At 49.0% G+C, this 26,990-nt stretch overlaps 1 protein-coding gene across 4 annotated transcripts; it reads right to left on the bottom strand.

Moving 5' to 3' along the window:
- Positions 1–758: 758 nt before the first annotated feature.
- OGFOD2 (2-oxoglutarate and iron dependent oxygenase domain containing 2) lies at positions 759–24,955 on the bottom strand. Of its 4 annotated transcripts, none has more exons than XM_038763799.1 (8): positions 24,815–24,955; positions 19,602–19,652; positions 15,651–15,707; positions 9,603–9,713; positions 8,861–8,960; positions 6,606–6,733; positions 4,737–4,994; positions 759–1,692 (listed from the first exon to the last, which is right to left on the bottom strand). In XM_038763799.1, the coding sequence occupies exons 1-8, from the start codon at positions 24,947–24,949 to the stop codon at positions 1,426–1,428; spliced, it is 1,107 nt and encodes a 368-aa protein (XP_038619727.1). In that variant the 5' UTR covers positions 24,950–24,955; the 3' UTR covers positions 759–1,425. The 4 variants fall into 4 exon arrangements, with proteins under 4 accessions (XP_038619727.1, XP_038619728.1, XP_038619729.1 ...); XM_038763800.1 differs by having other exon boundaries at positions 6,606–6,730; XM_038763801.1 differs by lacking the exon at positions 19,602–19,652.
- Positions 24,956–26,990: the final 2,035 nt, after the last annotated feature.

The raw sequence follows: 26,990 nt of genomic DNA, 5'->3' as shown, positions 1-26,990 counted from the left end.
AATCCCCCAAGTTCACCCTTCTCTGACCCTAGCCAGAGCAGAGGCAGCCTACAGCTGTGAAAGAAGGAGGTGGGAGCAGGGTTTTTTTTCCATGGAAGTGAAAATTGGCACCTGATGGGAGGTCCTGCCCTGCCATTCAGGTAACTGCCACAGACCCAGGAACGCAAGAGATAAATAATCATTGTTTAAAGCCAGGAAGATCGCGATGGCACGTCTTCCAACTGCAAGTTGGAACGAGTTTCTTCATGTGCAAAACAAATCAGCACTGTACATATACTGCTAGCCTCTCCAATGCACAAGACCACAGCTGCACTGGAGCTGCTCGAAATGACAAGAAAATGTGAGGCCCGGGAACTCAGACTCTGCCTTTCTGCATGCCATTAGCTCTGCAGGTTTGCAGATTTCATCCATAATCACTGGTGGCACAGAAGTCTCTGGGAAAGTCTCAGTGTGTAGCCCTGGCATCAGTGAATGAAGCTGAGTACCCGAGCGCAAGTGTCCGACATCCTTGGACTGAAATCTGAAAGCCTCTCTAGCATCTTTAAGACTGTGAGCCCACTGTTGGGTAGGGACTGTCTCTATATGTTGCCAATTTATACTTCCAAAGCGCTTAGTACAGTGCTCTGCACATAGTAAGCGCTCAATAAATACGATTGATTGATTGATCTGAATCAGGATTCCTTTCTGTCTCAGGCTCTAAACTTTCTCTTCTTGCTCACCCCGCGGCCTGGATTTCTTTCCCTCTATGTTCTATCCCCTCCGGTTCCTACTCCTTGTCATTTCTCCCTTTATCCCAGTCCCTGAGCCTTCCCCTCTGGCCCTATGAGCACCAGGTTAGAGCAGCTCCTTTCAGCTCCCAACCCTGCTTGGGCTGGGAAGGTTGGCAAGGCAGTAATTAGAAATGAGAGGACACCTTCATGGGCCTGGAAAAGGGCACGGAGAGACACCCCACAGAGCGAGGGGCTCTGGGAGAGGCAGCTGAGCTCTGAAAGGGGTGGGACAACTTTGAGACATCAGCCTTCTCCTTGAGAACCTGGCTCTCTTAGAATGGAGAGGTCCCTCCCAAGTGAGCCCGGCAGCGGGCTGGGGAAGGCCGGGATACCCCCTTCAGCCTTCCTGAACTGAGGCCGGAGTTTCTGCACCTTTCCGGGATGTTTACCGACTCACGGACAGATCAGGTCAGCCGAATCCCCAGACCAGCGTCCAGACCCTTCTGAAGAGGTGGGGAGCCTTGGGTGAGGATGTAGTAGAAAAACTCTTTGGTCGGTGCCCAGCCAGACCCCTAAATAAGATCCTGGAGCAACTGAAGTCAGACTTCTTGGGATCTCAGCCGCCCCCACCCCTTTTGCTGAGCCCCCAGATCCGTTCCCGTCGCTGCTTCAGGCTGGACTCGTGCTGCCTTTCCTAGCCCCGGCTCAGGCCGCTTCAGGTCAAGGAGCAGACGTCCACGGTCCCGGAGGGCTCTTCTCTCGTGAAGCCGTCCCCAAAGCCCTCGTCGTCCACCAGGTCGGGGGTGCAGCCGCACATGGGGCAGAGTCGGTTGCGGACGGCGGACGCCCTCATCCAGACGATGAGGTTCCAGCGCTCCCCGGCCGCCACGGGCAGGGCGCAGTGCATCTGGCCTCCCAGGTGCAGCAAGCCTCGCGTGACCACGTGTTCTACCTCCAGGCCCTGGGGAGCAACACCTGGAACCTGAAAGCCCAAGCGAGCGGAGCCAGGAAACCGTTAAGTTGAGCCTCCTGCGTCCGGCACGGTAAATAATAATTCTACTGCTAATAGTGATGATGGTATCTGTTAAGCGCTTACTACGCGTCAGGAAATGTCAAGCACTGTTCTAATCGCTGGGGTAGGTGCAAGGTAACCAGGTTGGACACAGTCCCGGTCCCACATGGGGCTCACAGTCTTCATCCCCATCGTACAGATGAGGTAATAGGCACAGGGAAGTGAAGTGACTTGCCCAATGAAGTGACTTGCCCAACGTCACACAGGAAATGGCGGAGCCAGGATTAGAACCCGGGTCCTCGTGTCCGCCAGGCCCACGATCTTTCCACTAAGCCAAACTTGCTTACAAAGGAGGACTGATTGAGAGCTAAATCTTTTAGACTGTGAGCCCACTGTTGGGTAGGGACTGTCTCTATACGTTGCCAACTTGGACTTCCCAAGCGCTTAGTACAGTGCTCTGCACACAGTAAGTGCTCAATAAATACGATATTGACTAAATCAAGTGGTTAATCCCACCCCATCAACCTTCCCCAGTGTCCTCTGGTCCTCTCCCAAGAAAGAGGAGGGAGGTGAGGACGGATGCCTAACGAGGGAGACTGTTCAGTTCACAGCTCCCCCGATTCTTCAAAAATCTCCAGTGGTTGCCTTGCCACTTCTAAATCAAAGAGAAACTCCTGACTGTTGGCTTGGAGGCCCTCAATCGGCTCTCCCGCCCATCCATTTTAAAGCACTCAAATCCTTACCTTGCCGATCTACTACAACCCAACCTACCCCAAACTACTCTCTGCACCTTGATTTCACCACCGTCTATTTGCCCACATCCTCTCCCTGGCTTGCAACTCCCTCTCCCTTCATCCCGGCTCTGCCACTTGTCCGCTGGGTGACCTTGGGCAAGTCACTTCACTTCTCTGTGCCTCAGTTGCCTCATCTGTAAAATGGGGATTGAGACCGGGAGCCCCGTGTGGAACGGGGACTGCGTCCAACTCGATTTGCTCGTATCCACCCCAGCACGTAGTCATCGATTTGCTTGTATCCTTTAGTCTTTTAGACTGTGAGCCCACTGTTGGGTAGGGACTGTCTCTATATGTTGCCAATTTGTACTTCCCAAGCGCTTAGTACAGTGCTCTGCACATAGTAAGCGCTCAATACGATCGATTGATTGATTGATTGTATCCACCCCAGCACGTAGTAAATGCTTAACAAATACCACAATTATTATTATTCTTATTACTATAATATGTGACAGACCACCACCCTCCTCACCTTCAAAGCTTTCCTAAACTCATCTCTCCTGCAAGGAGGCCTTCCTTGACTAGGCCTTCAATTTCCCCTACTCGCCCTGCCCTCCGCCTCAGCTATGCGATCGGATCTGTACCCTTTAAGCGCTTGATATCCAAGCTCCTCGAGGGCAGAGAATCCGTCTTCCGCCTCTGTTGTATTGTACTCTTCCAAGCACTCAGTACAGTGCTCAGCACACTGATGGACTGATACCCACCCCACCCCTAGCCCCACAGCATTTCTGTCCATATCCTTGCACTCCACCATCTTCCCTACCTGTAATTTATTTTCCCGTCTGACTTCCCCTCTGGACTGTGAGTTACTTACGGGGAAGGGAGCAAGCACGTCTGTCAAGTCTACCACACTTTCCCACGCACTTTATACAGTAGCCTGCACTGTGAGCACTCAATAAATACCACTGATTGACTGCTTGGGAGGGAGGGAGAGAGAAGGAAAGAGGGAGGGAAGGAGGGAAGGAAGATCGAATGATGTGCAGCGCACAGCCATTTCCCCCCATTTAGGGCTGGGAGGGGAAAGGCCTACCAAAGTTTGAAAATGGCACCGTCCAGGGTGTGTCCATTTGTGAATAGAGGCCCTGACTGTTGGGCTCTGACCTGGCTCCAGGGGAGAAGAACGGGCAGCAGCGGCCTTGGGCCGCATACGCGGCCGCTGAACTCACCAACCGTCAGGGTGATTGGGGCAGGTGCCCGGGTTCGGCCCAACCAAGCATTTCTCCTCCATCAAAGTGACTCCTGGGGCTGAGGGCCGGGCCGGGCCGGGCCGGGCCAGGCCTGCCATCCCCAGAACAGCTGGCACAACCCCCAGCCCCCAACCTACCCCCTCTGGGACCACCTGGCCGACAGGGTGAAGCAGCGCCGGCCCGGGTACCGGCCCAGATCCAGGATGTCCAGCTTCTGGGGAATCCTCCCTGCAATGGTGGCGGAGGTTTCTGGCAGTAGCCCTGGGCCCAGATGGGTCCTCCCCGCTACCAAAGAGATGTGCACATCCTGCAGCTCTCCGTTTGGCCCTGGCTTTCGCCCCAACGCTTCAGCCTGAGCAGCTGGTGAGCCAGAGGGCACGGTGGGGGCCAAGAGACACGGTCTGCTTCCGTGTACAGACATCTTCTTTACGATCTACCAGCTGCGGCAGATCATTTTGGGCAGCGGCAACGCCGATAAACACGGCCCAGTCTGGCCTGGGGGAGCTAAGCTCCATTTAAGCGACGGGGCATCCTGAGCCCCACAGCACTTATGTACGTATCCGCCATTTATTTTAATGTCCGTCTCCCCCTCTAGACCGTAAGCTCGTCGAGGGCAGAGAATCTACCGCCTCTGTTGTATTGTACTCTTCCAAGCACTCAGTACAGTGCTCGGTACACTGATGGACTGATCGATGGATGACGATAATGATGGTAATGGTGGTGTTGGTTTCACACTTACCATTTGCCAAGCAAGCACTGTACTAAGCGCTGCGGTGGATACAAGATAATCAGGTTAGGCACTGTCCCTGTCCCTCATTAGGCTCACAGTCTAAGTTGGAGGGCGAATGGGCACTCAGTCCCCATTGTACAGAGGAGGAAATGGAGGCACAGAGAAGTCCCGGGACTTGCCCAAGGTCACTCACTCGGGCAGGAGGCTGAGCTGGGGGACCGCGGAGGCGAGGGAGAGAAGAGAGATGGATCAGACCCCAGGAGCGCTGACTCTCGGCCCCTCACTCGGGTCCCGGCCCACGGGTACCTGCCGCAGGCCTCCGAAGTTCAAGTTGCCCTGGGAGAAGTCCTTCCCGAGGGACACGTTGAGGGTGACCTCCGCGTTGTCGTAGTGCCAGCTGAGGTCCCGGTCCTCCTGCAGAGAGTACTTGACCACGAAGGCGCGGTGGCTGTCTAGCTGGTGGCCCCCGCAGTCGGGGTAGAGCAGAGCCGTCAGGGGCTGCAGGTATTGCTCTCGCAGAGGGGTGACCAGGGAGGTGTCCAGGCCCAGCTCGTGCATCAGGACCTGCGGGGAGGCGGGGAGGCAGAGGGGGCGCGGGGATCGGGACCATCCCCTACCCCCCACCCCGGGGCGGGCCAGCTCTCCGGCAAGTCCACGGGGCGGTTTTCACACCTGTCCAAAAACCCCGTTGGGCCCCCTTCTGCCGTCGGCCCTCCCCGGCTTTGACACCTCACCACCCCGTCCTGACTTGCTCCCTTTATTCATCCCCCCTCCCAACCCCACACCACTTATGTCCGTATCTGTCATTCCATCTATTTATCATCAATCGTATCTATTGAGCGCTTACTATGTGCAGAGCACTGTACTAAGCGCTTGGGAAGTACAAATTGGCAACATATAGAGACAGTCCCTACCCAACAGTGGGCTCACAGTCTAAAAGGGGGAGACAGAGAACAAAACCAAACATACTAACAAAATAAAATAGAATAGATATGTACAAGTAAAATAAATAAATAGAGTAATAAATATGTACAAACATATATGCATATATACAGGTGCTGTGGGGAAGGGAAGGAGGTAAGATGGGGGGGATGGAGAGGGGGACGAGGGGGAGAGGAAGGAAGGGGCTGAGTGTGGGAAGGCCTCCTGGAGGAGGTGAGCTCTCAGCAGGGCCTTGAAGGGAGGAAGAGAGCTAGCTTGGCGGATGGGCAGAGGGAGGGCATTCCAGGCCCGGGGGATGACGTGGGCCCGGGGTCGATGGCGGGACAGGTGAGAACGAGGTACGGTGAGATTAGCGGCGGAGGAGCGGAGGGTGCGGGCTGGGCTGGAGAAGGAGACAAGGGAGGTGAGGTAGGAGGGGGCGAGGGGATGGACAGCCTTGAAGCCCAGGGTGAGGATTTATTTATGTTAATGTCTGTCTCCCCTTCTGGACTATAAGCTTGATGCGGGGGAGGAATGTGTCTACCAGCTCTATTGTACTGTACTCTCCCAAGCGCTTAGTACAAGGAAATATGATTGACTGACTGCTCCCAACCCTGTCGGGAGGGGAGGATGGGTGAGACCATCGGGGCCGCCCGGGGCCAGGCCGCAGTCCTAAGCCTTCATCCTCTTCCCCCGACACTCAGGGCAGTGCTCTTTCCGCCGGACCTGGAACAGCAGGGCTCTCTGGCACTGATGAGCGAAGAGGAAAGCGGGCCGTTACATTTCGATTCATCTGCTATTTAGGCAGCCAGACTGGGTCGGCCTGGCTCCAGTCGCTTGGCCGTCCACCCCAATCAAGTTAACTGCTAAATGGCCAACCCGTCCCTTCACCTTGGGCTCTGCAGGCACAGCCTCAGAGATCCTCACCCAAAACAAACCCGAGGGGGACAGAGAAGGGGACAGGATATATTTTCATTAAGCCCGCCGCTGCCTGAGTTTCTTCCGGGCTCTGAGAAGGCTAGCCAGGTCTCGTTCCATCGTCCCATCTCTCTGTCCTCTGCGACCGTCACCTCAAGTGACTCACAAGCTGCCCCCGTCCAAGAAGCCGAGTGCAAAACACCGACTCGGGACGGATTCACTCACCTGTGGGGCTGGCCCAGGCGCTTGACTCTGGAGGGCCGGGGGGCCTGGGCAGGAAGTCCCGTTTCCCCCTCAAACCGCCCCCGCCCCCACCACCCCCTTCAAGGGCCGTACCCCGTAGTTGTTCATGGTGTTGGGGCGACCCTTGGGCATATCAGACTGCTCGAAGTGCTCCAGCTCCTCGACGAAGGCCCGGCAGAAGGCGGCCGTGAACACTGGCAGCCGATAGATCCTCTTCTCTTCTGAGGAAAGAGATGCACCCTCCAGATGTGGAGAGTGGGAAGGGGGTGGGAGAGAGCCCACTCCACCAGGACACACGCCTCCCCAGGATCAGGAGACCGAGAGGGGAACGGCTAAGCTGCCCTTTCATTCATTCATTCATTCGTATTAAGTGCTTACTGTGTGCAGAGCACTGTACTAAGCGCCTGGAAAATACAATCCGGCAACAGCTAGAGACAATCCCTACCCAACAATGGGCTCATAGTCTAGAAGGGGGAGACGGACAACAAAACAATACAACGAAACAAGTAGACAGATATCAATAGCATCATCATCAATGGTTTTTACCGAGCGCTTAACTTGTTTTGATGTCTGTCTCAATCAATCAATCAGTCAATCAATCGTATTTATTGAGCGCTTACTATGTGCCGAGCACTGTACTAAGTGCTTGGGAAGTACAAATTGGCAACATATACAGACAGTCCCTACCCAACAGTGGGCTCACAGTCTAAAAGGGGGAGACAGAGAACAAAACCAAACATACTAACAAAATAAAATAAATAGGATAGATATGTACAAGCAAAATAAATAAATAAATAAATAGATAGAGTAATAAATATGTACAAATATATATACATATATACAGGTGCTGTGGGGAAGGGAAGGAGGTAAGATGGGGGGGATGGAGAGGGAGAGGAGGGGGAGAGGAAGGAAGGGGCTCAGTCTGGGAAGGCCTCCTGGAGGAGGTGAGCTCTCAGCAGGGCCTTGAAGGGAGGAAGACTGTAAGCCCCGTGTGGGAAGGGATTCTCTCTCTACATTGCTGAATTGTACTTTCCAAGAGCTGAGTACAGTGCTCTCCACACCGTAAGCACTCAACAAACATGACTGACTGAATGAATGAATGTACTAAACGCTTCGGAGAGTACAATACAGCAGAATTGGGAGATACGTTCCCGGCCCACAATGAGCTTCAAGTCTAGAGGGGCTCTGCCTATCCGGAGGATCATGCTGGCAGTCTCGGCGACCTGGAGGATGGACTGTGGACCACAGCCAAGTTCCCCAAACCTCTTCTAAGTCGCCAGTCTTTCTGGCAACAAATTCTTACTGAGCACCCAGAGGGCCCACGTTAGACGGCAGACCTGCCCCTGGCCCCGAGGAACCCGGAGCACACGGGAGAACGGAAGGGCCAACCGAACAGAAACAGGTGTAGGCGTGAGTCCAAGGGGTGATTGTTCTAGCAGATTGAATGGGTAACGGGGGCTCATCTGGGGAAGCTTCCTGGAGGAGGTGTGTTCTCAAGCGATGATTTTTCAAAAGCCCAAGTCTGGGGAGTTTGGGAAGCCAAGTCAAGTGCAGCACAAGTGACTGGTTATGGGGGCAGGGGGCTGGATGGGGATGACCATCTCCTGGGATCCCTTAGTGATGCTTCTGGGAGTCCTTCTAATCGAGGAGACGACGAAACCCGACCCGGGACTAGAAGATAATCCATCAGTGGTCTGTACTGAGCGCTCCCTGTGTGCGGAGCCCTGGACTAAGCACTGGGGAAGTACAATAGAATTGGTAGGCACAATTTGGTGTCTCTGTTCTCTTCTGTCGATAGAGTAGGAGCCTACAGTCTGGAGGGGGTGAAAAACATGAAAACAAATTCCAGATGTGGGGAATGGGTATGTTTCTAAGCGCTAAGGGACTGGAGGTGAGGTGGGTATCAAAGTGCTTAAGGGGCACAACCCAGGGCATAGGTACCACAGAAGGGAGGGCAAATAGGAGAAATGAGGGCTGAGTCAGGGAAGGCCTCTTGGAGGAGACGTGACTTTAATAAGACTTTGAGAGTGGGGGAGTGGTGGTCTTTTGGAGGGAGTTCCATGCCAGACGGTGGTCTTGGGCAGGGGACGGGCAACATGATGCACGTGATGGAGGGAGAGTGAGAAGGCTGACGTTACAGGAGTGAAGTGTGTGCGTTGGACTGTGGTAGGAAATCAGTGAGGTAGTAGGGTAAGGGTGAAGCAGGGAGCAAGACTTCCACTGTGTCTGCCTGTCTCCCTCATTAGACTGGAAACTCCCAAGGGCAGAGCAGCAGCATTCTGCGTGCAGCAGGTGCTCAGGAAATACTACTGGACGAGGGCAGGCAGGTCAGCAGGAGGCAGCTTTACCTGAGAGGGAATCGATGTGCTGCAGGAGGCCTGGGAGGTTGGCGCCCGGAGACCTGCAGTAGCGGACCGTCGCCAGAAACTCTGGTGCCAGAAACCGCTCCTGGGGCAGGTGAGAGAAAGAGGGGAAATAAAAAAATGTAATGGGGGGAAAAAAAATCAAGGGAAACTATCGACGGCTCCTGTCCTTAACGGCAAAAAAAGATACACAGAGGACTCGGATTTTGCTTTGGCAGGCCATCTGGGTGGGGTGTCAGGCCGACTGTAGGACGACTTTCTTTAGGCCCGGGGAGGGTCCCTGTCGCCGCTGCCTTAACCAGTCCTCCCCCAAACTTAGCTCAGGACTCGGTGTGTTCCCCCCCAAACCAGCCTGAGGGATCCCCTCTCGGGCTACTTGTCCAGGCTGCGGTTTGGAGACTCAGCTGCCCTTCAGCTGCCAAAATCTAGAGCTCAAAATGGGGTGCCCTCCAAAACAGGAAACCTTCTTAGGGTAGAGAGCAGCGTGGCCCTCCCAGCACCAAGTGCACTCATCCTGTAAGCATATATTTATGGGGTTGGGAATAGGGAGGTGGAGTTGGTCTGAAATGCTTCAGAGACAAATACAACAAACACACACACTCTCTCTCTCTCTCTCCTTCTCCCTCTGCTGTGGCCCCAAGGTCCCAAAAGCTCTTTTGAGCTAACAGACTAACGATCCTTCCACTGCTTAGATGCAAAGTTTCAAGGGGCCTCTGCCCAACTGTACCTGTAAAACATAAAGCTCTGGATGAGCCGGTCGATAGTGCTGGGAGATGATGGCTTTCCTCTCCACGGACTGTCGGGCAAGCTCTTTTCTCCTCTGGACCTCTTTCTCGAGCTGGGTGCAAATTGGACACGTCAGAACCCAAGACCGGCTGCCCCGAAAAGGGGCCCCGTCCCACGGAGGGGAAAACTGGGCACCGTTGCTTTTGCTCACCCCATCGGCCGGCGTTGTGTTGCCCTTGGTTTCGGCTGGGGCTAAGGGTTGAGTCGTCCCCAATTAAATTCAAAGACGGGGGTGGGGAGAGGTCCCCATGGGAAAATCCAAAGGGAATTCTGGATGAAAAGTGCTGGCTTCTGGGATCCCGGGTTCCCAGCATGGGAGCCAGGGCCTAGTCTTCCCCCATCTACTTCATTGCATGCTCCCAGTGTATTTCATAGCACGCTTCAGAGGGTGTGCGCAAGCCCCTCAGGCAAGCCAGTCTACTATTTGCTTTACTTAGAGAGAGGGAGGATATTGGACCGCTAGCTTGTCATCGTCATCATCATCATCAATCGTATTTATTGAGCGCTTACTTTGTGCAGAGCACTGTACTAAGCGCTTGGGAAGTACAAATTGGCAACATCTAGAGACAGTCCCTACCCAACAGTGGGCTCACAGTCTAAAAGGGGGGAGACAGAGAACAAAACCAAACATACTAACAAAATAAAATAAATAGAACAGATATGTACAAGCAAAATAAATAGAGTAATAAATATGTACAAATATGTATCGTCATCAACGGTATTTATATTGAGTGTTTACTGTGTGCACGGCACTGTACTAAGCACCGTCATCATCATCATCAATCATCAATCGTATCTATTGAGCGCTTACTATGTGCAGAGCACTGGACTAAGCGCTTGGGAAGTCCAAATTGGCAACATATAGAGACAGTCCCTACCCAACAGTGGGCTCACAGTCTAAAAGGGGGAGACAGAGAACAAAACCAAACATACTAACAAAATAAAATAAATAGAATAGATATGTACAAGTAAAATAGAGTAATAAATATGTACAAACATATATACATATATACAGGTGCTGTGGGGAAGGGAAGGAGGTAAGATGGGGAGGATGGAGACAGAGAACAAAACCAAACATACTAACAAAATAAAATAAATAGAATAGATATGTACAAGTAAAATAAATAGAGTAATAAATATATACAAATATGTATCGTCATCAACGGTATTTATATTGAGTGTTTACTGTTAAATAGAGTAATAAATATGTACAAATATGTATCGTCATCAACGGTATTTATATTGAGTGTTTACTGTGTGCACGGCACCGTACTAAGCACTTGGGAGAGTACAACAGGGTCGGTAGTCACGTTCTGGGCTCACAGTGAGCTTACAGTCGGGGGGGAGGGACGAATATTAATAGCAATGTTCACAATACGTAATTTTTAGATACACACACAAGTGCTGTGGGTGGGGCGAACGTCAGGTGCCCAAAGGTCACGGATCCAAGTACAGCTTGTCGGCTGTATATATATACATCTGTTGAGTCTCTTTAAAAGTCCACTGCGTCCTTGAAAGTGTGGCTGTTGGCCTACCCTCTCGAGACCCCCCTCTGGGCTCGCTCTCTCACTCTCCCGCCCCCCACCATGGTGAGCTGGAGGCCACGAGAATGCCTGGAGGCCATGAGAATTCTGTATATATGTATATATGGTTGTACATATTTATTACTCTATTTATTTATTTATTTTACTTGTACATTTCTATCCTATTTATTTTATTTTGTTGGTATGTTTGGTTCTGTTCTCTGTCTCCCCCTTTTAGACCGTGAGTCCACTGTTGGGTAGGGACCGTCTCTATGTGTTGCCAATTTGTACTTCCCAAGCGCTTAGTCCAGTGCTCTGCACATAGTAAGCGCTCAATAAATACGATGGATTGATTGATTGGTGAGAACCCCACTCCTCCCCGCCTGTCGGTTCATCCCTCTCAGGACCTCCACAAAGGCACCGGGATGGGGCCTGCCCCCCGCCCCCCGGCCCCGCGTCTCTTCTTGGGCGCCCTCGGATCTGGAGGGTGGCCGTGGCCGAGAAAGGGAGCCCCGGTCCCGCGTGACTCTTCCCCTGGCCTCGGCCCGACCGTCAAGAGAGAAGCAGCGTGGCTCGGTGGGAAAGAGCCCGGGCTTTGGAGTCAGAGGTCATGGGTTCCAATCCCGGCTCCGCCAACTGTCAGCTGGGTGACTTTGGGCAAGTCACTTCACTTCTCTGGGCATCTGTAAAATGGGGATGAAGACTGTGAGCCCCCCCGTGGGACAGCCTGATCACTTTGTAACCTCCCCAGCGCTTCGAACGGTGCTTTGCACATAGTAAGCGCTTAATAAATGCCATCATTATTATTATTATAGCCCAGATGAGCGGGTGTGACCCAGTTCACGTGTGACAGGAGGGCTAAATTTGGGTCCTTCCCACCCGGCCTGGTCCTGCAGGAGCCGCGTTTGGCAAGCCGACCGGATCACTGGCTCCCCCGGGAATCGCCGCCGGTCAGGTGGCCTCCCTGTTCTCTGATTAAGCGCTCAATAAATACGATTGATGATGATGATGATGATGTGGCGGCCAAGAGCGGAGAGCCCGGCTCCTCCCTGCCCGCCCCTCCCGCGGGTAGCCCACCATCCCACCGGGAAAGCCAGGAAAGGAGGGGAGAATCCAGGTTGGGAAGGGAACGCTAGCCGGAGCGGACGCGTCCCCTCGTGGGCCACCGCTTGACCCAATCAATCAATCAATCAATCAATCAATCGTATTTATTGAGCGCTTACTGTGTGCAGAGCACTGGACTAAGCGCTTGGGAAATACAAGCTGGCAACATATAGAGACGGTCCCTACCCAACAGTGGGCTCACAGTCTAGAAGGGGGAGACAGAGAACAAAACCAAACATACTAACAAAATAAAATAAATAGAATAGATAGGTACAAGTAAAATAAATAAATAGAGTAATAAATATGCACAAACATATATACATATATACAGGTGCTGTGGGGAAGGGAAGGAGGAGGAAGGAAGGAGAGGAAGGAAGGGGCTCAGTCTGTGTGACCCAACACAACTTCTCCGGAACCTCAAGAAGTGGTTTTGTTCAATAAATGAATAATAATAGTGATGGCATTGGTTAAGCGCTTACTATCAGCCAAGCACTGTTCTAATAATAATAATAATAATAATTTTGGTATTTATTAAGCGCTTACTATGTGCACTGTTCTAAGCGCTGGGGAGGATACAAGGTGATCAGGTTGTCCCATCTGGGGCTCACAATCTTAATCCCCATTTTACAGATGAAGTCACTGAGGCACAGAGAGGTTAAGTGACTTGTCCAAAGTCACCCAGCTGACAACGGGCGGAGCCGGGATTTGAACCCATGACCTCGGACTCCCAAGCCCGGGCTCTTTCCACTGAGCCACGCTGCTTCTAAGCGCTCGGGGGATACAGGGTGATCGGGTTGTCCCACGGGGGGCGCACAGTCTTAATCCCCATTTTACAGAAGAGGGAACTGAGGCCCAGAGATGTGAAGTGACTTGCCCCAAGTCACCCAGCTGACAAGTGGCGGAGCCGGGATTTGAACCCATGACCTCTGACTCCAAAGTCCGGGCTCTTTTCCACTGAGCCACGCTGGAAAGACAGAGAAAGGCAGACAGACACATGCCGCTCTCTTTTTTCTTAAAGAACTGATCTTGCCTTTATTCATCATCATCATCATCATCATCATCATCAATCGTATTTATTGAGCGCTTACTATGTGCAGAGCACTGTACTAAGCGCTTGGGAAGTACAAATTGGCAACATGTAGAGACGGTCCCTACCCAACAGTGGGCTCACAGTCTAAAAGGGGGAGACGGAGAACAAAACCAAACATACTAACAAAATAAAATAAATAGAATAGATATGGGCAAGTAAAATAAATAAATAAAAAGAGTAATAAATCTGTACAAACACATATACATATATACAGGTATACAAACATATATATATAAGGTATATACAGGTATATAAACATATATACAGGTATATAAGGTATATAGGTATATATACAGGTATATAACATATATATCATCATCATCAATCGTATTTATTGGGCACTTACTACGTGCAGAGCACTGTACTAAGCGCTTGGGAAGTACAAATTGGCAACATATAGAGACAGTCCCTACCCAACAGTGAGCTCACAGTCTAAAAGGTGTATATATATATATGTATATATATACACACACACACACACGCACACACACACACACACATATACACATATGTGTGTATATGTATATATATACATATATGTGTATATATATACATATATGTGTATACATATACACACATATACATACACACATATATACATATATTTATATGTGTATATATGTGTATGTATATATGTGTGTGTATATACATATATGTGTGTATATACATATATGTGTATATATACATGTGTATATGTGCATACATGCACACACATATATATACGCACATATATACATATATTTATATATGTGTGTGTGTGTGTGTGTGTGTGTGTGTGTGTGTGTGTGTGTGTGTGTGTGTGTGTATCTAAGGTATATACAGGTTATTCTTCTTCCTCATCTAAATTCCAGTGCAGGGGTAGGGTGCCCTGGCTAGAGGCCCTCATCCCAGAAGAGGAATAGGGGAGTTTGGCCGGTGGGCACTTGGGACTTGTCACAGCGGACTTTCCATTTCGGGGCTGGGAGTCTACCTGCGTTGGGCTGGCTGGAATCCATCAGTGGTATTTCTTGAGCGCTTTGTGCCACTCAGTGGAATGGGCCAGGGGCGATCCTGGCAGGGCACTCCCACAGGGCAGGGGAAATCCCAGGAGAAGCAGGGTGGGGGTGGAAGGCCCCGGCAGGGGCACCTCAGGGTGGCTGAGGTCCGGGGACCCCATCCCAGCTCCCGCCGCCTGCCGTCTCTTTGGCCGCCAGCAGCCACAGCCCTGCCTCTCATCATCATCATCAATCGTATTTATTGAGCGCTTACTGTGTGCAGAGCACTGTACTAAGCGCTTGGGAAGTACAAGTTGGCAACATCTAGAGACAGTCCCTATCCAACAGTGGGCTCACAGTCTAAAAGGGGGAGACAGAGAACAAAACCAAACATACTAACAAAATAAAATAAATAGATATGTACAAGCAAAATAAATAAATAAATAAATAAATAAATAAATAAATAAATAGATAGATAGATAGATAGATAGATAAATAAATAGAGTAACAAATATGTACAAACATATATACATATATATAGGTGCTGTGGGGAAGGGAAGGAGGTAAGATGGGGGGGATGGAGAGGGGGATGAGGGGGAGAGGAAAGAAGGGGCTCAGTCTGGGAAGGCCTCCTGGAGGAGGTGAGCTCTCAGCAGGGCCTTGAAGGGAGGAAGAGAGCTAGCTTGGCGGATGGGCAGAGGGAGGGCATTCCAGGCCTGGGGGATGACGTGGGCCGGGGGTCGATGGCAGGACAGGCGAGAATGAGGGGTCCATCCCCGGTACAAAAGGGGCGGCCTTCTGGCCCCGTCCCTTTGACCGTGGGATGCCCGGGGCTCGGGGGGAGGCGGTTGAGCTCCGGAAGCCGAGCTGCGGCCGGGGGTTCCCGGGAGAGGAGACCTGAGGCTTGGGATCTGGGGCCGGGCCGAAGGCTTCCTCGGGGTCTCGGGCCTGGAAGCCGGCACTGGCGTTGTTGACTCTCCCGTTTGAGACGGGGCCGAGGTCCCAGGCTGCGAGCCCAGCGTCTTCTCTAGTGGCCGGCCAACTGGCCAACTTCCCCCGAGCCATAAGTCTGCCCAGCGCTGAGGGGCGGCAGCAGGGACCATGGCGGGGGCTGCCGGCATTCATCTAACCATCCAGAATGCCTCCGGTCTGACGACTCTGTATCCCATGGAAAGGGCATAATAAATACCGTCAGGATCATTAGTACTATTACGGCTACTACTGTGCCAAGTACTAGGGCCGTGAGAACTCCGGAGGGTGATGTCCAGGGAGGGAAGACTAGCGGGGAGATAAGATACCTCGATCAAAACCTGCTGAAAGTCCTCAGGGCTCCGGCAGCCAAGGCTCCTCAGGATCTGCAACAGACGGAGAGTGGGGCGGGAGGGATGGACGGACGGAGGGACGATTAAGCTCGGAGACCGGGGCCGGCCACGGGACCCACCTCCCTTCCCCCCGGGGTCCCTTTCGGCGGCCCTGGAAATCCTCGTGCCTGGCTAGAGGTGTGAGAGACGTCACCTCCCAACCTGCTGCTTGCCTCCTTCCCTTCCCCACAGTACCTGTATATATATATATATATATGGTTGTGCATATTTATTACTCTATTTATTTATTTTACTTGTACATATCTATCCTATTTATTTTATTTTGTTGGTATGTTTGGTTTTGTTCTCTGTCTCCCCCTTTTAGACTGTGAGCCCACTGTTGGGTAGGGACTGTCTCTATGTGTTGCCAGTTTGTACTTCCCAAGCGCTTAGTACAGTGCTCTGCACATAGTAAGCGCTCAATAAATACGATTGATGATGATGATGATGATGCTTCTCGCTCAGATGCTCCCTTGGGGCTGGAAATGAGCTGGCCGGCGGTGCTCTCCCAGGACTGGATGTTGTGCTCACTTGGGGCCGTGATCTCCGACCCCACCCTCTGTGTGCCCTAAACCCCCATATCACCCCAGTCCCTCCAAACTGTCCCCCTTCCTCCTTCCCCCAACCCAAATCCCATCTAAATGAGGCCAGTGGGATTCCAATCCCATCGTAAGCAAACTCCCACTTCATCCCATCCCAACCACCGTTCTTCCTCGCCACTGCTGAGGCCTGGCTCTCCCTAAACCACAATGTCTCCCCTGCTGTCTCTCTTGAGGGGGAGGTTGGGCCCCTTAATAATAATAGCAATTAACTATGATTTTTGTTAAGCGCTTACTATGTGTCAAGCACTGCACTAAGCACTGAAGTAGAAACAAGATCATCAGGTCCCATATAATAATAATAATAATAATGGCATTTATTAAGCGCTTACTATGTGTCAAGCACTGCACTAAGCACTGAAGTAGAAACAAGATCATCAGGTCCCATATAATAATAATAATAATAATGGCATTTATTAAGCGCTTACTATGTGTCAAGCACTGCACTAAGCACTGAAGTAGAAACAAGATCATCAGGTCCCATATAATAATAATAATAATGGCATTTATTAAGCGCTTACTATGCGCTGGGGAGGAAACAAGGTGATCAGGTTGTCCCACGCGGGGCTCACAGTCTTAATCCCCATTTTACAGATGAGGGAACTGAGGCCCAGAGAAGTGAAGTGACTTGCCCGAAGTCACACAGCTGACAATTGCTGGAGCTGGGATTTGAACCCATGACCTCTGACTCCAAAGCCCGGGCTCTTTCCACTGAGCCACGGGCCACTGAGCCACTCTGCTTCCATATGGGGCTCACAGTCTAAGTAGGAGGAAGAATAGGTATTAATGGCAGATAAGGGACCTGAGGCACAGAGAAGTGACTTGCCCAAGGTCAGGCAAGTAAGTGGAAGAGCCAGAATTGGAACTCGGGTCCTCTGGCTCCCAGGCCCAAGCTCTTTCCACTAGGCAGTGGTATTTATTGAGTGCTTACTGTGTGCCGAGCAGTGGACTGAGCGCTTGGGAGAGTACAATAGAACAGTGTTGGCAGACATGTTCAATCAATCAATCAATCATATTTATTGAGCGCTTACTGTGTGCAGAGCACTGTACTAAGCGCTTGGGAAGTACAAGTTGGCAACATATAGAGACAGTCCCTACCCAACAGTGGGCTCACAGTCTAAAAATGTTCCCCGCCCAAAAAGCAGCTTACAGCCTAGAGGGCCTCAGAGGACTCTGCACATAGTAAGTGCTCAATAAATACGATTGCTGATTGATGATGACTCCCAGATTCATTCACCTTGCCAGGCCTGACCTCTAATCTCTAGTTCTGCGTTTCTCCTGCCTCCAGGACAGTTCTACATGGCAATTCCACGGATACCGCAAACAGAATACGTCCAGAACTGAGCTCATCTTGCCTCCCAAATCTTCTCCTCTATCTTTCCCATCGGAGTTGACAACACCCCACTCCTTCCCCATCTCTGAGGCGCCCCTCAAGTCCACACAACTCTGATTGTCTGAACCATTTTTCTAAAACGTCCTCCTGCACACTCTTACCCTCTCCTCACAAAACTGGCTGCCCAATCGTCACTGCTTAAGACAGAAACTCCTGACGACTGGCTTTAAAGCACTCATTCATTCATTCAATCGTATTTATTGAGCACTTACTGTGTGCAGAGCACTGTACTAAGCGCTTGGGAAGTACAAGCTGGCAACATCTAGAGACGGTCCCTACCCAACAACGGGCTCACTAAGCACTCCATCAGCTCTCTCGTCCCACCACAAACCAGACGCTACTCTTGACTCCTTTCCAGTGTGCCTTGATCTTGCCTCTTCCATGGCCGCCCTCCTGCTCTCACCCTCTCGCTTCAAACTTGACGGACCACAGCTCTCCCCATTTTCAAAGCCCTTCGGAAGTTACATTCAATCATTCACTCATTCATTCGCATTTATTGAGTGCTTACTGTGTGCACAGCACTTTACTAAGCGCTTTGGAGAATACAACGCAATAATATGCAGACACATTCCCTGTCCACAACAAGCTTACAGTCTGGAGTGGGGGGAGACGGACATTAATATAAATAAATGACAGATCTGTACGTAAGGGCTGTGGGGTTGGGAGGAGAACGAAGGAAGCACATCAGGGCGACGCAGTAGGGACTGGGAGAAGCGGAAAGGGGAGGTTGAGTCAGGGAAGGCCTCCTAGAAGAGATACACTTTCAGTAAGACTTCGAAAAGGGGGAGAGTCAGAGTTGAGGAGGGAGGTCAAAGAGGGGGAGAGTAATTGTCTGTCAATTGTTTGTCCCCCATCTTACCTCCTTCCCTTCCCCACAGCACCTGTATATATGTATATATGTTTGTACATATGTTACTCTATTTATTTTACTTGTACATATCTATTCTATTTATTTTATTTTGTTAGTATGTTTGGTTTTGTTCTCTGTCTCCCCCTTTTAGACTGTGAGCCCACTGTTGGGTAGGGGCTGTCTCCATATGTTGCCAACTTGTACTTCCCAAGCACTTAGTACAGTGCTCTGCACACAGTAAGCGCTCAATAAATACGATTGATTGATTGATCTCCTCCAGGAGGCCTTCCCACGTCACCTTCAGACCTATCTTACTTCTCCATCGCTTAGGCAGATGAGAAGCAGTGTGGCCTAGTGGAGAGAACACTGGCTTGGGAGTCAGGAGGACCTGGGTTCAAATCCCAGCTCCTGCTCTTGTCGGTTAGGTGACCTGGGGCAGGTTACTTCACTGGGCCTCACCTGTAAAATCGGGATTGAGACTGTGAACCTCATGTGGGACACAGACCTGGTCCAACTCCACCTGCTTGTATTCACCCCAGCTCTTAGTTCGGTGTCTGACACAGAGTAAGTGCTTAACTGATGCTATTATTACTGTCACATAAAGATTAATTCTTGTACACAGCCCCTTTTCCTTCATCGTGTAGGTGGTAAGCTCCTTGTAGACAGGGATCGGGCCTACCAACTCTAGTGTATTGTACTTTCCCAAGTTCAGGGCTCCAAATGTAGTAAGTACGCAATAAAAACCATCGATTGGGCCTATCTGGAATTGACTTTAGGGTCTGCTCCTCTCACTAGACTGTAAATGCTTGAGGGCAGGGCAGGGATTATGTCTACTAATTTTACTGTACAGTGCTTAGCACACAGTAGGTGTTCAATCAATAATAGTGATTGACCGAGCCATGCTGGGGGCAGTCTGGCCTAGTAGAAAGTGCGTGGGCCCGAGAGCCAGGAGACCTTGTTCTTAGTCCAAGCGCTGCCAGCCTTGTGACCCTGGGTAAATCAGCCTAATCTCTCTGTGCCTCAGTTTCCTCACCTATTATACCTACTTCGTGGGGATGTGGTGGGGGCCACAAGTGAAGTAAGTGTCGCCGAAGCGCCTGGAGAAAAGTAAAAACACGTCATGGACTCAAGGAAGCAGTCAGTCAATTGTTATTTATTGAGCGCTTACTCTGTACAGAGCACTGTACTAAGCACTTGGGAGAGTACAATACAATAATAAACAGACCCATTCCCTCCCCACAATCACCTTACAAACTAGAATGTACAAACTCCTTCCCCTCCCCACAGCACCTGTATATATGTTTGTACAGATTTATTACTCTATTTCACTTGTACATATTTACTATTCTATTTATTTTATTAATGATGTGCTTCTAGCTTTACTTCTATTTATTCTGATGACTTGACACCTGTCCACATGTTTTGTTTTGTTGTCCGTCTCCCCCTTCTAGACTGTGAGCCCACTGTTGGGTAGGGACCGTCTCTGTTGCCGACTTGTACTTCCCAAGCGCTTAGTACAGTGCTCTGCACACAGTAAGCGCTCAGTAAATACGATTAAATGAATGAATGTTGCCAACTTGTACTTCCCCAGTGCTTAGTACAGTGCTCTTGCACACAGTAAGTGCTCAATAAATACGATTGAATGAATGAATGTTGCAAACTTGTACTTCCCAAGCATTTAGTACAGTGCTGTGCACACAGTAAGCGCTCTATATGTTGCCAACTTGTACTTCCCAAGCACTTAGTACAGTGCTGTGCACACAGTAAGCACTCAATATGTTGCCAACTTGTACTTCCCAAGCACTTAGTACAGTGCTGTGCACACAGTAAGCGCTCTATATGTTGCCAACTTGTACTTCCCAAGCGCTTAGTACAGTGCTCTGCACACAGTAAGTGCTCAATAAATACGATTGAATGAATGAATGAATGTGAGCGCTCAATAAATACGATGGAATGAATGACTCCCCATATTACGGATGAGGTAACTGAGGCCCAGAGAAGTTAATCATCATCATCCTCTAAGACTCAGTTCCCTCATCTGTAAAATGGGGATGAGGACTGGGAGTCCCCCGTGGGACAACTTGATCACCTTGCATTCATTCATTCATTCAATGGTATTTGTTGAGCGCTTACTGTGTGTGCAGAGCACTGTGCTAAGCGCTTGGGAAGTCCAAGTTGGCAACATATAGAGATGGTCCCTACCCAACAGTGGGCTCACTGTCTGGAAGGGGGAGACAGAGAACAAAACAAAACATATTAACAAAATAAAATAAACAGAATAAATATGTCCAAATAAGAGTAATAAATATGTAAAAATATATATATACATATATACAGGTGCTGTGGGGAGGGGAAGGAGGTATGGTGGGGGGATAGGGAGGAGGGGGAGAGGAAGGAGGGGGCTCAGTCTGGGAAGGCCTCCTGGAGGAGGCGAACTCTCAGTAGGGCATTGAAGGGAGGAATTAATCAATAAATCGTACTTATTGAGCGTCTACTGTGTGCAGAGCACTGTACTAAGCGCTTGGGAAGCACAAGTTGGCAACACCTAGAGCCGGTCCCTACCCAACAGTGGGCTCACAGTCTAGAAGGGGGAGAGAGAGAACAAAACAAAACACATTAACAAAATAAAATAAATAGAATAGACATGTACAAGTAAAATAAATAGAATAATAAATACGTACAAACATATATACATATATACAGGTGCTGTGGGGAAGGGAAGGAGGTAAGGTGGGGGGGGGTGGGGAGAGGAAGGAGCGGGCTCAGTATGGGAAGGCCTCCTGAAGGTGAGCTCTCAGTAGGGCCTTGAATAATAATAATGGCATTTATTAAGTGCTTACTATGTGCAAAGCACTGTTCTAAGAACTGGGGAGGTTACAAGGTGATCTCTTCTAGACTGTGAGCCCACTGTTGGGTAGGGACCGTCTCTATATGTTGCCAACTTGTACTTCCCAAGCGCTTAGTCCAGTGCTCTGCACACAGTAAGCGCTCAACAAATACGATTGATTGATTGATTGATCAGGTTGTGCCACGGGGGGCTCACAGTCTTCATCCCCATTTTACAGATGAGGTAACTGAGGCCCAGAGAAGTTAAGTGACTCGCCCAAAGTCACACAACTGACAAGTGGCGGAGTCGGGATTTGAACCCACGACCTCTGACTGCAAAGCCCGGGCTCTTTCCACTGAGCCACGCTGCTTCTCTGAAGGGAGGAGGAGAGCTAGCTTGAAGGATGTGCGGAGGGAGGGCATTCCAGGCCGGGACAGGCGAGAACGAGGCACTGTGGGGACGCGGACTTGTACTTCCCAAGCGCCTAGTATAGTGCTCTGCACCCAGTAAGCGCTCAATAAATACGATTAATTGATTGATTATTTATTTATTTTACTTGTACTTATCTATTGTATTTATTTCATTTTGTTAATATGTTTTGTTTTGTTCTCCGTCTCCCCCTTCTAGACTGTGAGCCCACTGTTGGGTAGGGCCCGTCTCTATATGTTGCCGACTTGTACTTCCCAAGCGCTTAGTACAGTGCTCTGCACACAGTAAGCGCTCAATAAACACGATTGATTGATTATTTATTTATTTTACTTGTACTCATCTATTCTATTGATTTCATTTTGTTAATGTTTGGTTTCGTTCTCCGTCTCCCCTTTGATTACTCTATTTACTTATTTATTTTACTTGTACTTACCTAGTCTATTGATTTCATTTTGTTAATATGTTTGGTTTTGTTCCCTGTCTCCCCCTTCTAGACCGTGAGCCCGCTGTTGGGTAGGGACCGCCTCTATATGTTGCCAACTTGTCCTTCCCAAGCGCTTAGTCCAGTGTTCTGCACACACAGTAAGCGCTCAATAAATACGATTGATTGATTGATTACTCTATTTTACTTGTACTTACCTATTTTATTGATTTTATTTTGTTACTATGTTTGGTTTTGTTGTCCGTCTCCCCCTTTTAGCCTGTGAGCCCACTGTTGGGTAGGGCCCGTCTCTATATGTTGCCGACTTGTACTTCCCAAGCGCTTAGTCCAGTGCTCTGCACACAGTAAGCGCTCAATAAATACGATTGATTGATTGATGTATATATGTTTGTACATATTTATTTATTTTACTTGTACATATCTATTCTATTTATTTTATTTTGTTAATATGTTTGGTTTTGTTCTCCGTCTCCCCCTTTTAGCCTGTGAGCCCACTGTTGGGTAGGGCCCATCTCTATATGTTGCCGACTTGTACTTCCCAAGCGCTTAGTCCAGTGCTCTGCACACAGTAAGCGCTCAATAAATACGATTGATTGATTGATGTAAATATGTTTGTACATATTTATTTACTTGTACATATCTATTCTATTTATTTTATTCATATGTTTGGTTTTGTTGTCCGTCTCCCCCTTCTAGACTGTGAACCCACTGTTTGGTAGGGAACGTCTCTATCTGTTGCCGACTTGGACTTCCCAAGCGCTTAGTCCAGTGCTCGGCACACAGTCAGCGCTCAATAAATACGATTGATGTATATATGTTTGTACATATTTACTTATTTTACTTGTACATATCTATTCTATTTATTTTATTTTGTTAATATGTTTGGTTTTGTTCTCTGTCTCCCCCTTTTAGACTGTGAGCCCACTGCTGGGTCGGGACTGTCTCTATATGTTGCCAACTTGTACTTCCCAAGCGCTTAGTCCAGTGCTCTGCACACAGTAAGCGCTCAATAAATACGATTGATTGATGTATATATGTTTGTACATATTTATTTATTTTACTTGTACATATCTATTCTATTTATTTTATTTTATTAATCTGTTTGGTTTTGTTCTCTGTCTCCCCCTTCTAGACTATGAGCCCACTGTTGGGTAGGGCCCGTCTCTAGATGTTGCCAACTTGGACTTCCCAAGCGCTTAGTCCAGTGCTCTGCACACAGTAAGCACTCAATAAATACGATTGATGTATATATGTTTGTACATATTTATTTATTTTACTTGTACATATCTATTCTATTTATTTTATTTTGTTAATATGTTTGGTTTTGTTCTCCGTCTCCCCCTTTTAGCCTGTGAGCCCACTGTTGGGTAGGGCCCGTCTCCATATGTTGCCGACTTGTACTTCCCAAGCGCTTAGTCCAGTGCTCTGCACACAGTAAGTGCTCAATAAATACGATTGATTGATGTAAATATGTTTGTACATATTTATTTACTTGTACATATCTATTCTATTTATTTTATTCATATGTTTGGTTTTGTTGTCTGTCTCCCCCTTCTAGACTGTGAACCCACTGTTTGGTAGGGACCGTCTCTATCTGTTGCCGACTTGGACTTCCCAAGCGCTTAGCCCAGTGCTCTGCACACAGTAAGCGCTCAATAAATACGATTGATTGATTGATGTATATATGTTTGTACATATTTATTTACTTGTACATATCTATTCTATTTATTTTATTTTGTTAGTATGTGTGGTTTTGTTCTCTGTCTCCCCCTTCTAGACAGTGAGCCCACTGCTGGGTGGGGCCCGTCTCTAGATGTTGCCGACTTGGACTTCCCAAGCGCTTAGCACAGTGCTCTACACACAGTAAGCGCTCAATAAATACGACTGATTAATGTATATATGTTTGTACATATTTATTTATTTTACTTGTACATATCTATTCTATTTATTTTATTTTGTTAATATGTTTGGTTTTGTTCTCCGTCTCCCCCTTTTAGCCTGTGAGCCCACTGTTGGGTAGGGCCCATCTCTATATGTTGCCGACTTGTACTTCCCAAGCGCTTAGTCCAGTGCTCTGCACACAGTAAGTGCTCAATAAATACGATTGATTGATGTAAATATGTTTGTACATATTTATTTACTTGTACATATCTATTCTATTTATTTTATTCATATGTTTGGTTTTGTTGTCTGTCTCCCCCTTCTAGACAGTGAGCCCACTGCTGGGTGGGGCCCGTCTCTATATGTTGCCAACTTGGACTTCCCAAGCGCTTAGCCCAGTGCTCTGCACACAGTAAGCGCTCAATAAATACGATTGATTGATTGATGTATATATGTTTGTACATATTTATTTATTTTACTAGTACATATCTATTCTATTTATTTTATTAATCTGTTTGGTTTTGTTCTCTGTCTCCCCCTTCTAGACTGTGAGCCCGCTGTTGGGTGGGGCCCGTCTCTAGATGCTGCCAACTTGTACTTCCCAAGCGCCTAGTCCAGTGCTCTGCACACAGTCAGCGCTCAATAAATACGATTGATGGATTGATTGATTGATTGATTACCGGGCCGTAGTCCCGGCGCAGCTGCTGCTCCCCGCGGAAGCGCACGTGCAGGCGGTAACGCGTCAGGAAGAGGTTCTCGCTGCAGAAGCAGGAGCAGCGAAAGAAGCGCCGGGGCCTGGCCGACAGGGCCGCCATGGCCGCCCCTCAACGACGGCGACGGCAACGGCTGCCCCCCTGCAGCGGAGGCTGACGGGAGGAGACGCACGCACGCACGTACGTACGTACGCACGCACGCCCACGTGTCTCCACGGCAACCGGGGCGCGTCTCCAAAGCCAAGATTCCGGAGACAAGAGGGCGGCATTCATTCATTCATTCATTCATTCATTCATTCATTCATTCATTCATTCATTCATTCATTCATTCATTCATTCATTCATTCATTCATTCATTCAGCCAGTCATTCATTCATTCATTCATTCATTCAGCGCTTACTGTGTGCAGAGCACTGTACCGGGGAGACAGACAACAAAACAAGACATATTAACAAAATAAAATAAATGGAATAAATATGTACAATAAAATAGAGTAATCAATCAATCGTACTTATTGAGCGCTTACTGTGTGCGGAGCACTGGGCTAAGCGCTTGGGAAGGACAAGTTGGCAGCATCTAGAGACGGTCCCTACCCAACAGCGGGCTCACGGCCTAGAAGGGGGAGACAGGCAACAAAACAAGACATATTAACTAAATAAAATAAATGGAATAAGTATGTACAAATAAAATAAATAAATAAATAGAGTAATCAATCAATCAATCATATTTATTGAGTGCTTACCGTGTGCAGAGCACTGGACTAAGCGCTTGGGAAGTCCAAGTTGGCAACATCTAGAGACGGTTCCTACCCAACAGCGGGCTTACAGTCTAGAAGGGGGAGACAGGGAACAAAACCAAACATATCAATCAATCAATCAATCAATCGTATTTATCGAGCGCTTACTGTGTGCAGAGCACTGGACTAAGCGCTTGGGAAGTCCAAGTTGGCAACATATAGAGACAGTCCCTACCCAACAGCGGGCTCACAGTCTAGAAGGGGGAGACAGAGAACAAAACCAAACATATTAACAAAATAAAATAAGTAGAATAGATAGGTACAAGTAAAATAAATAAGTAAATAAATAGAGTAATAAATATGTACAAACATATATACATATATACCGGTGCTGTGGGGAAGGGAAGGAGGTCAGATGAGGGGGATGGAGAGGGGGGCGAGGGGGAGAGGAGAGAATGAATGAATTCATTCATTCATTCATTCGCATTTATTGAGCACTTACTGTGTGCGGAGCACTGGACTAAGCACTTGGGAAGTCCAAGTTGGCAACATCTAGAGACGGTCCCTACCCAACAGCGGGCTCACAGTCTAGAAGGGGGAGACAGAGAACAAAACAAAACATATCAATCAATCAATCAATCAATCGTATTTATTGAGCACTTACTGTGTGCAGAGCACTGGACTAAGCGCTTGGGAAGTACAAATTGGCAACATCTAGAGACAGTCCCTACCCAACACTGGGCTCACAGTCTTGAAGGGGGAGAAAGACAACAAAACCAAACATATTAACAAAATCAATCAATCAATCAATCAATCAATCGTATTTATTGAGCGCTTACTATGTGCAGAGCACTGTACTAAGCGCTTGGGAAGTACAAATTGGCATCACATAGAGACAGTCCCTACCCGATAGTGGGCTCACAGTCTAAAAGGGGGAGACAGAGAACAGAACCAAACATACCAACAAAATAAAATAAGTAGGATAGAAATGTACAAGTAAAATAAATAAATAAATAAATAAACAGAGTAATAAATATGTACAACCATATATACATATATACAGGTGCTGTGGGGAGGGGAAGGCGGTAAGGCGGGGGGATGGAGAGGGGGACGAGGGGGAGAGGAAAGAAGGGGCTCAATATGGGAAGGCCTCCTGGAGGAGGTGAGCTCTCAGCAGGGCCTTGAAGGGAGGAAGAGAGCTAGCTTGGCGGATGGGCAGAGGGAGGGCATTCCAGGCCCGGGGGATGACGTGGGCCGGGGGTCGATGGCGGGACAGGCGAGAGCGAGGTACAGTGAGGAGATTAGTGGTGGAGGAGCGGAGGGTGCGGGCTGGGCTGGAGAAGGAGAGAAGGGAGGTGAGGTAGGAGGGGGCGAGGTGATGGACAGCCTTGAAGCCCAGGGTGAGGA

The sequence above is a fragment of the Tachyglossus aculeatus genome, chromosome 21 (assembly GCF_015852505.1).
Source record: "Tachyglossus aculeatus isolate mTacAcu1 chromosome 21, mTacAcu1.pri, whole genome shotgun sequence".
In the NCBI taxonomy this organism is placed as follows: domain Eukaryota; kingdom Metazoa; phylum Chordata; class Mammalia; order Monotremata; family Tachyglossidae; genus Tachyglossus; species Tachyglossus aculeatus.
Note: the sequence above shows the minus strand (reverse complement) of the source record. Positions and strands in the feature narration are given on the sequence as shown.

Excerpts from the sequence above, each read along its gene's own strand:
- OGFOD2 (XM_038763799.1), bottom strand. The coding sequence starts at position 24,949 with ATGGCGGCCCTGTCGGCCAGGCCCCGGCGCTTCTTTCGCTGCTCCTGC. Across the intron at positions 19,653-24,814 it reads TGCGCCGGGACTACGGCCCG|GCGCTTCGGCGACACTTACT; the intron begins GTAATCAATCAA and ends ACTTTTCTCCAG. Across the intron at positions 6,734-8,860 it reads GCACATCGATTCCCTCTCAG|AAGAGAAGAGGATCTATCGG; the intron begins GTAAAGCTGCCT and ends CTCTTTCCTCAG.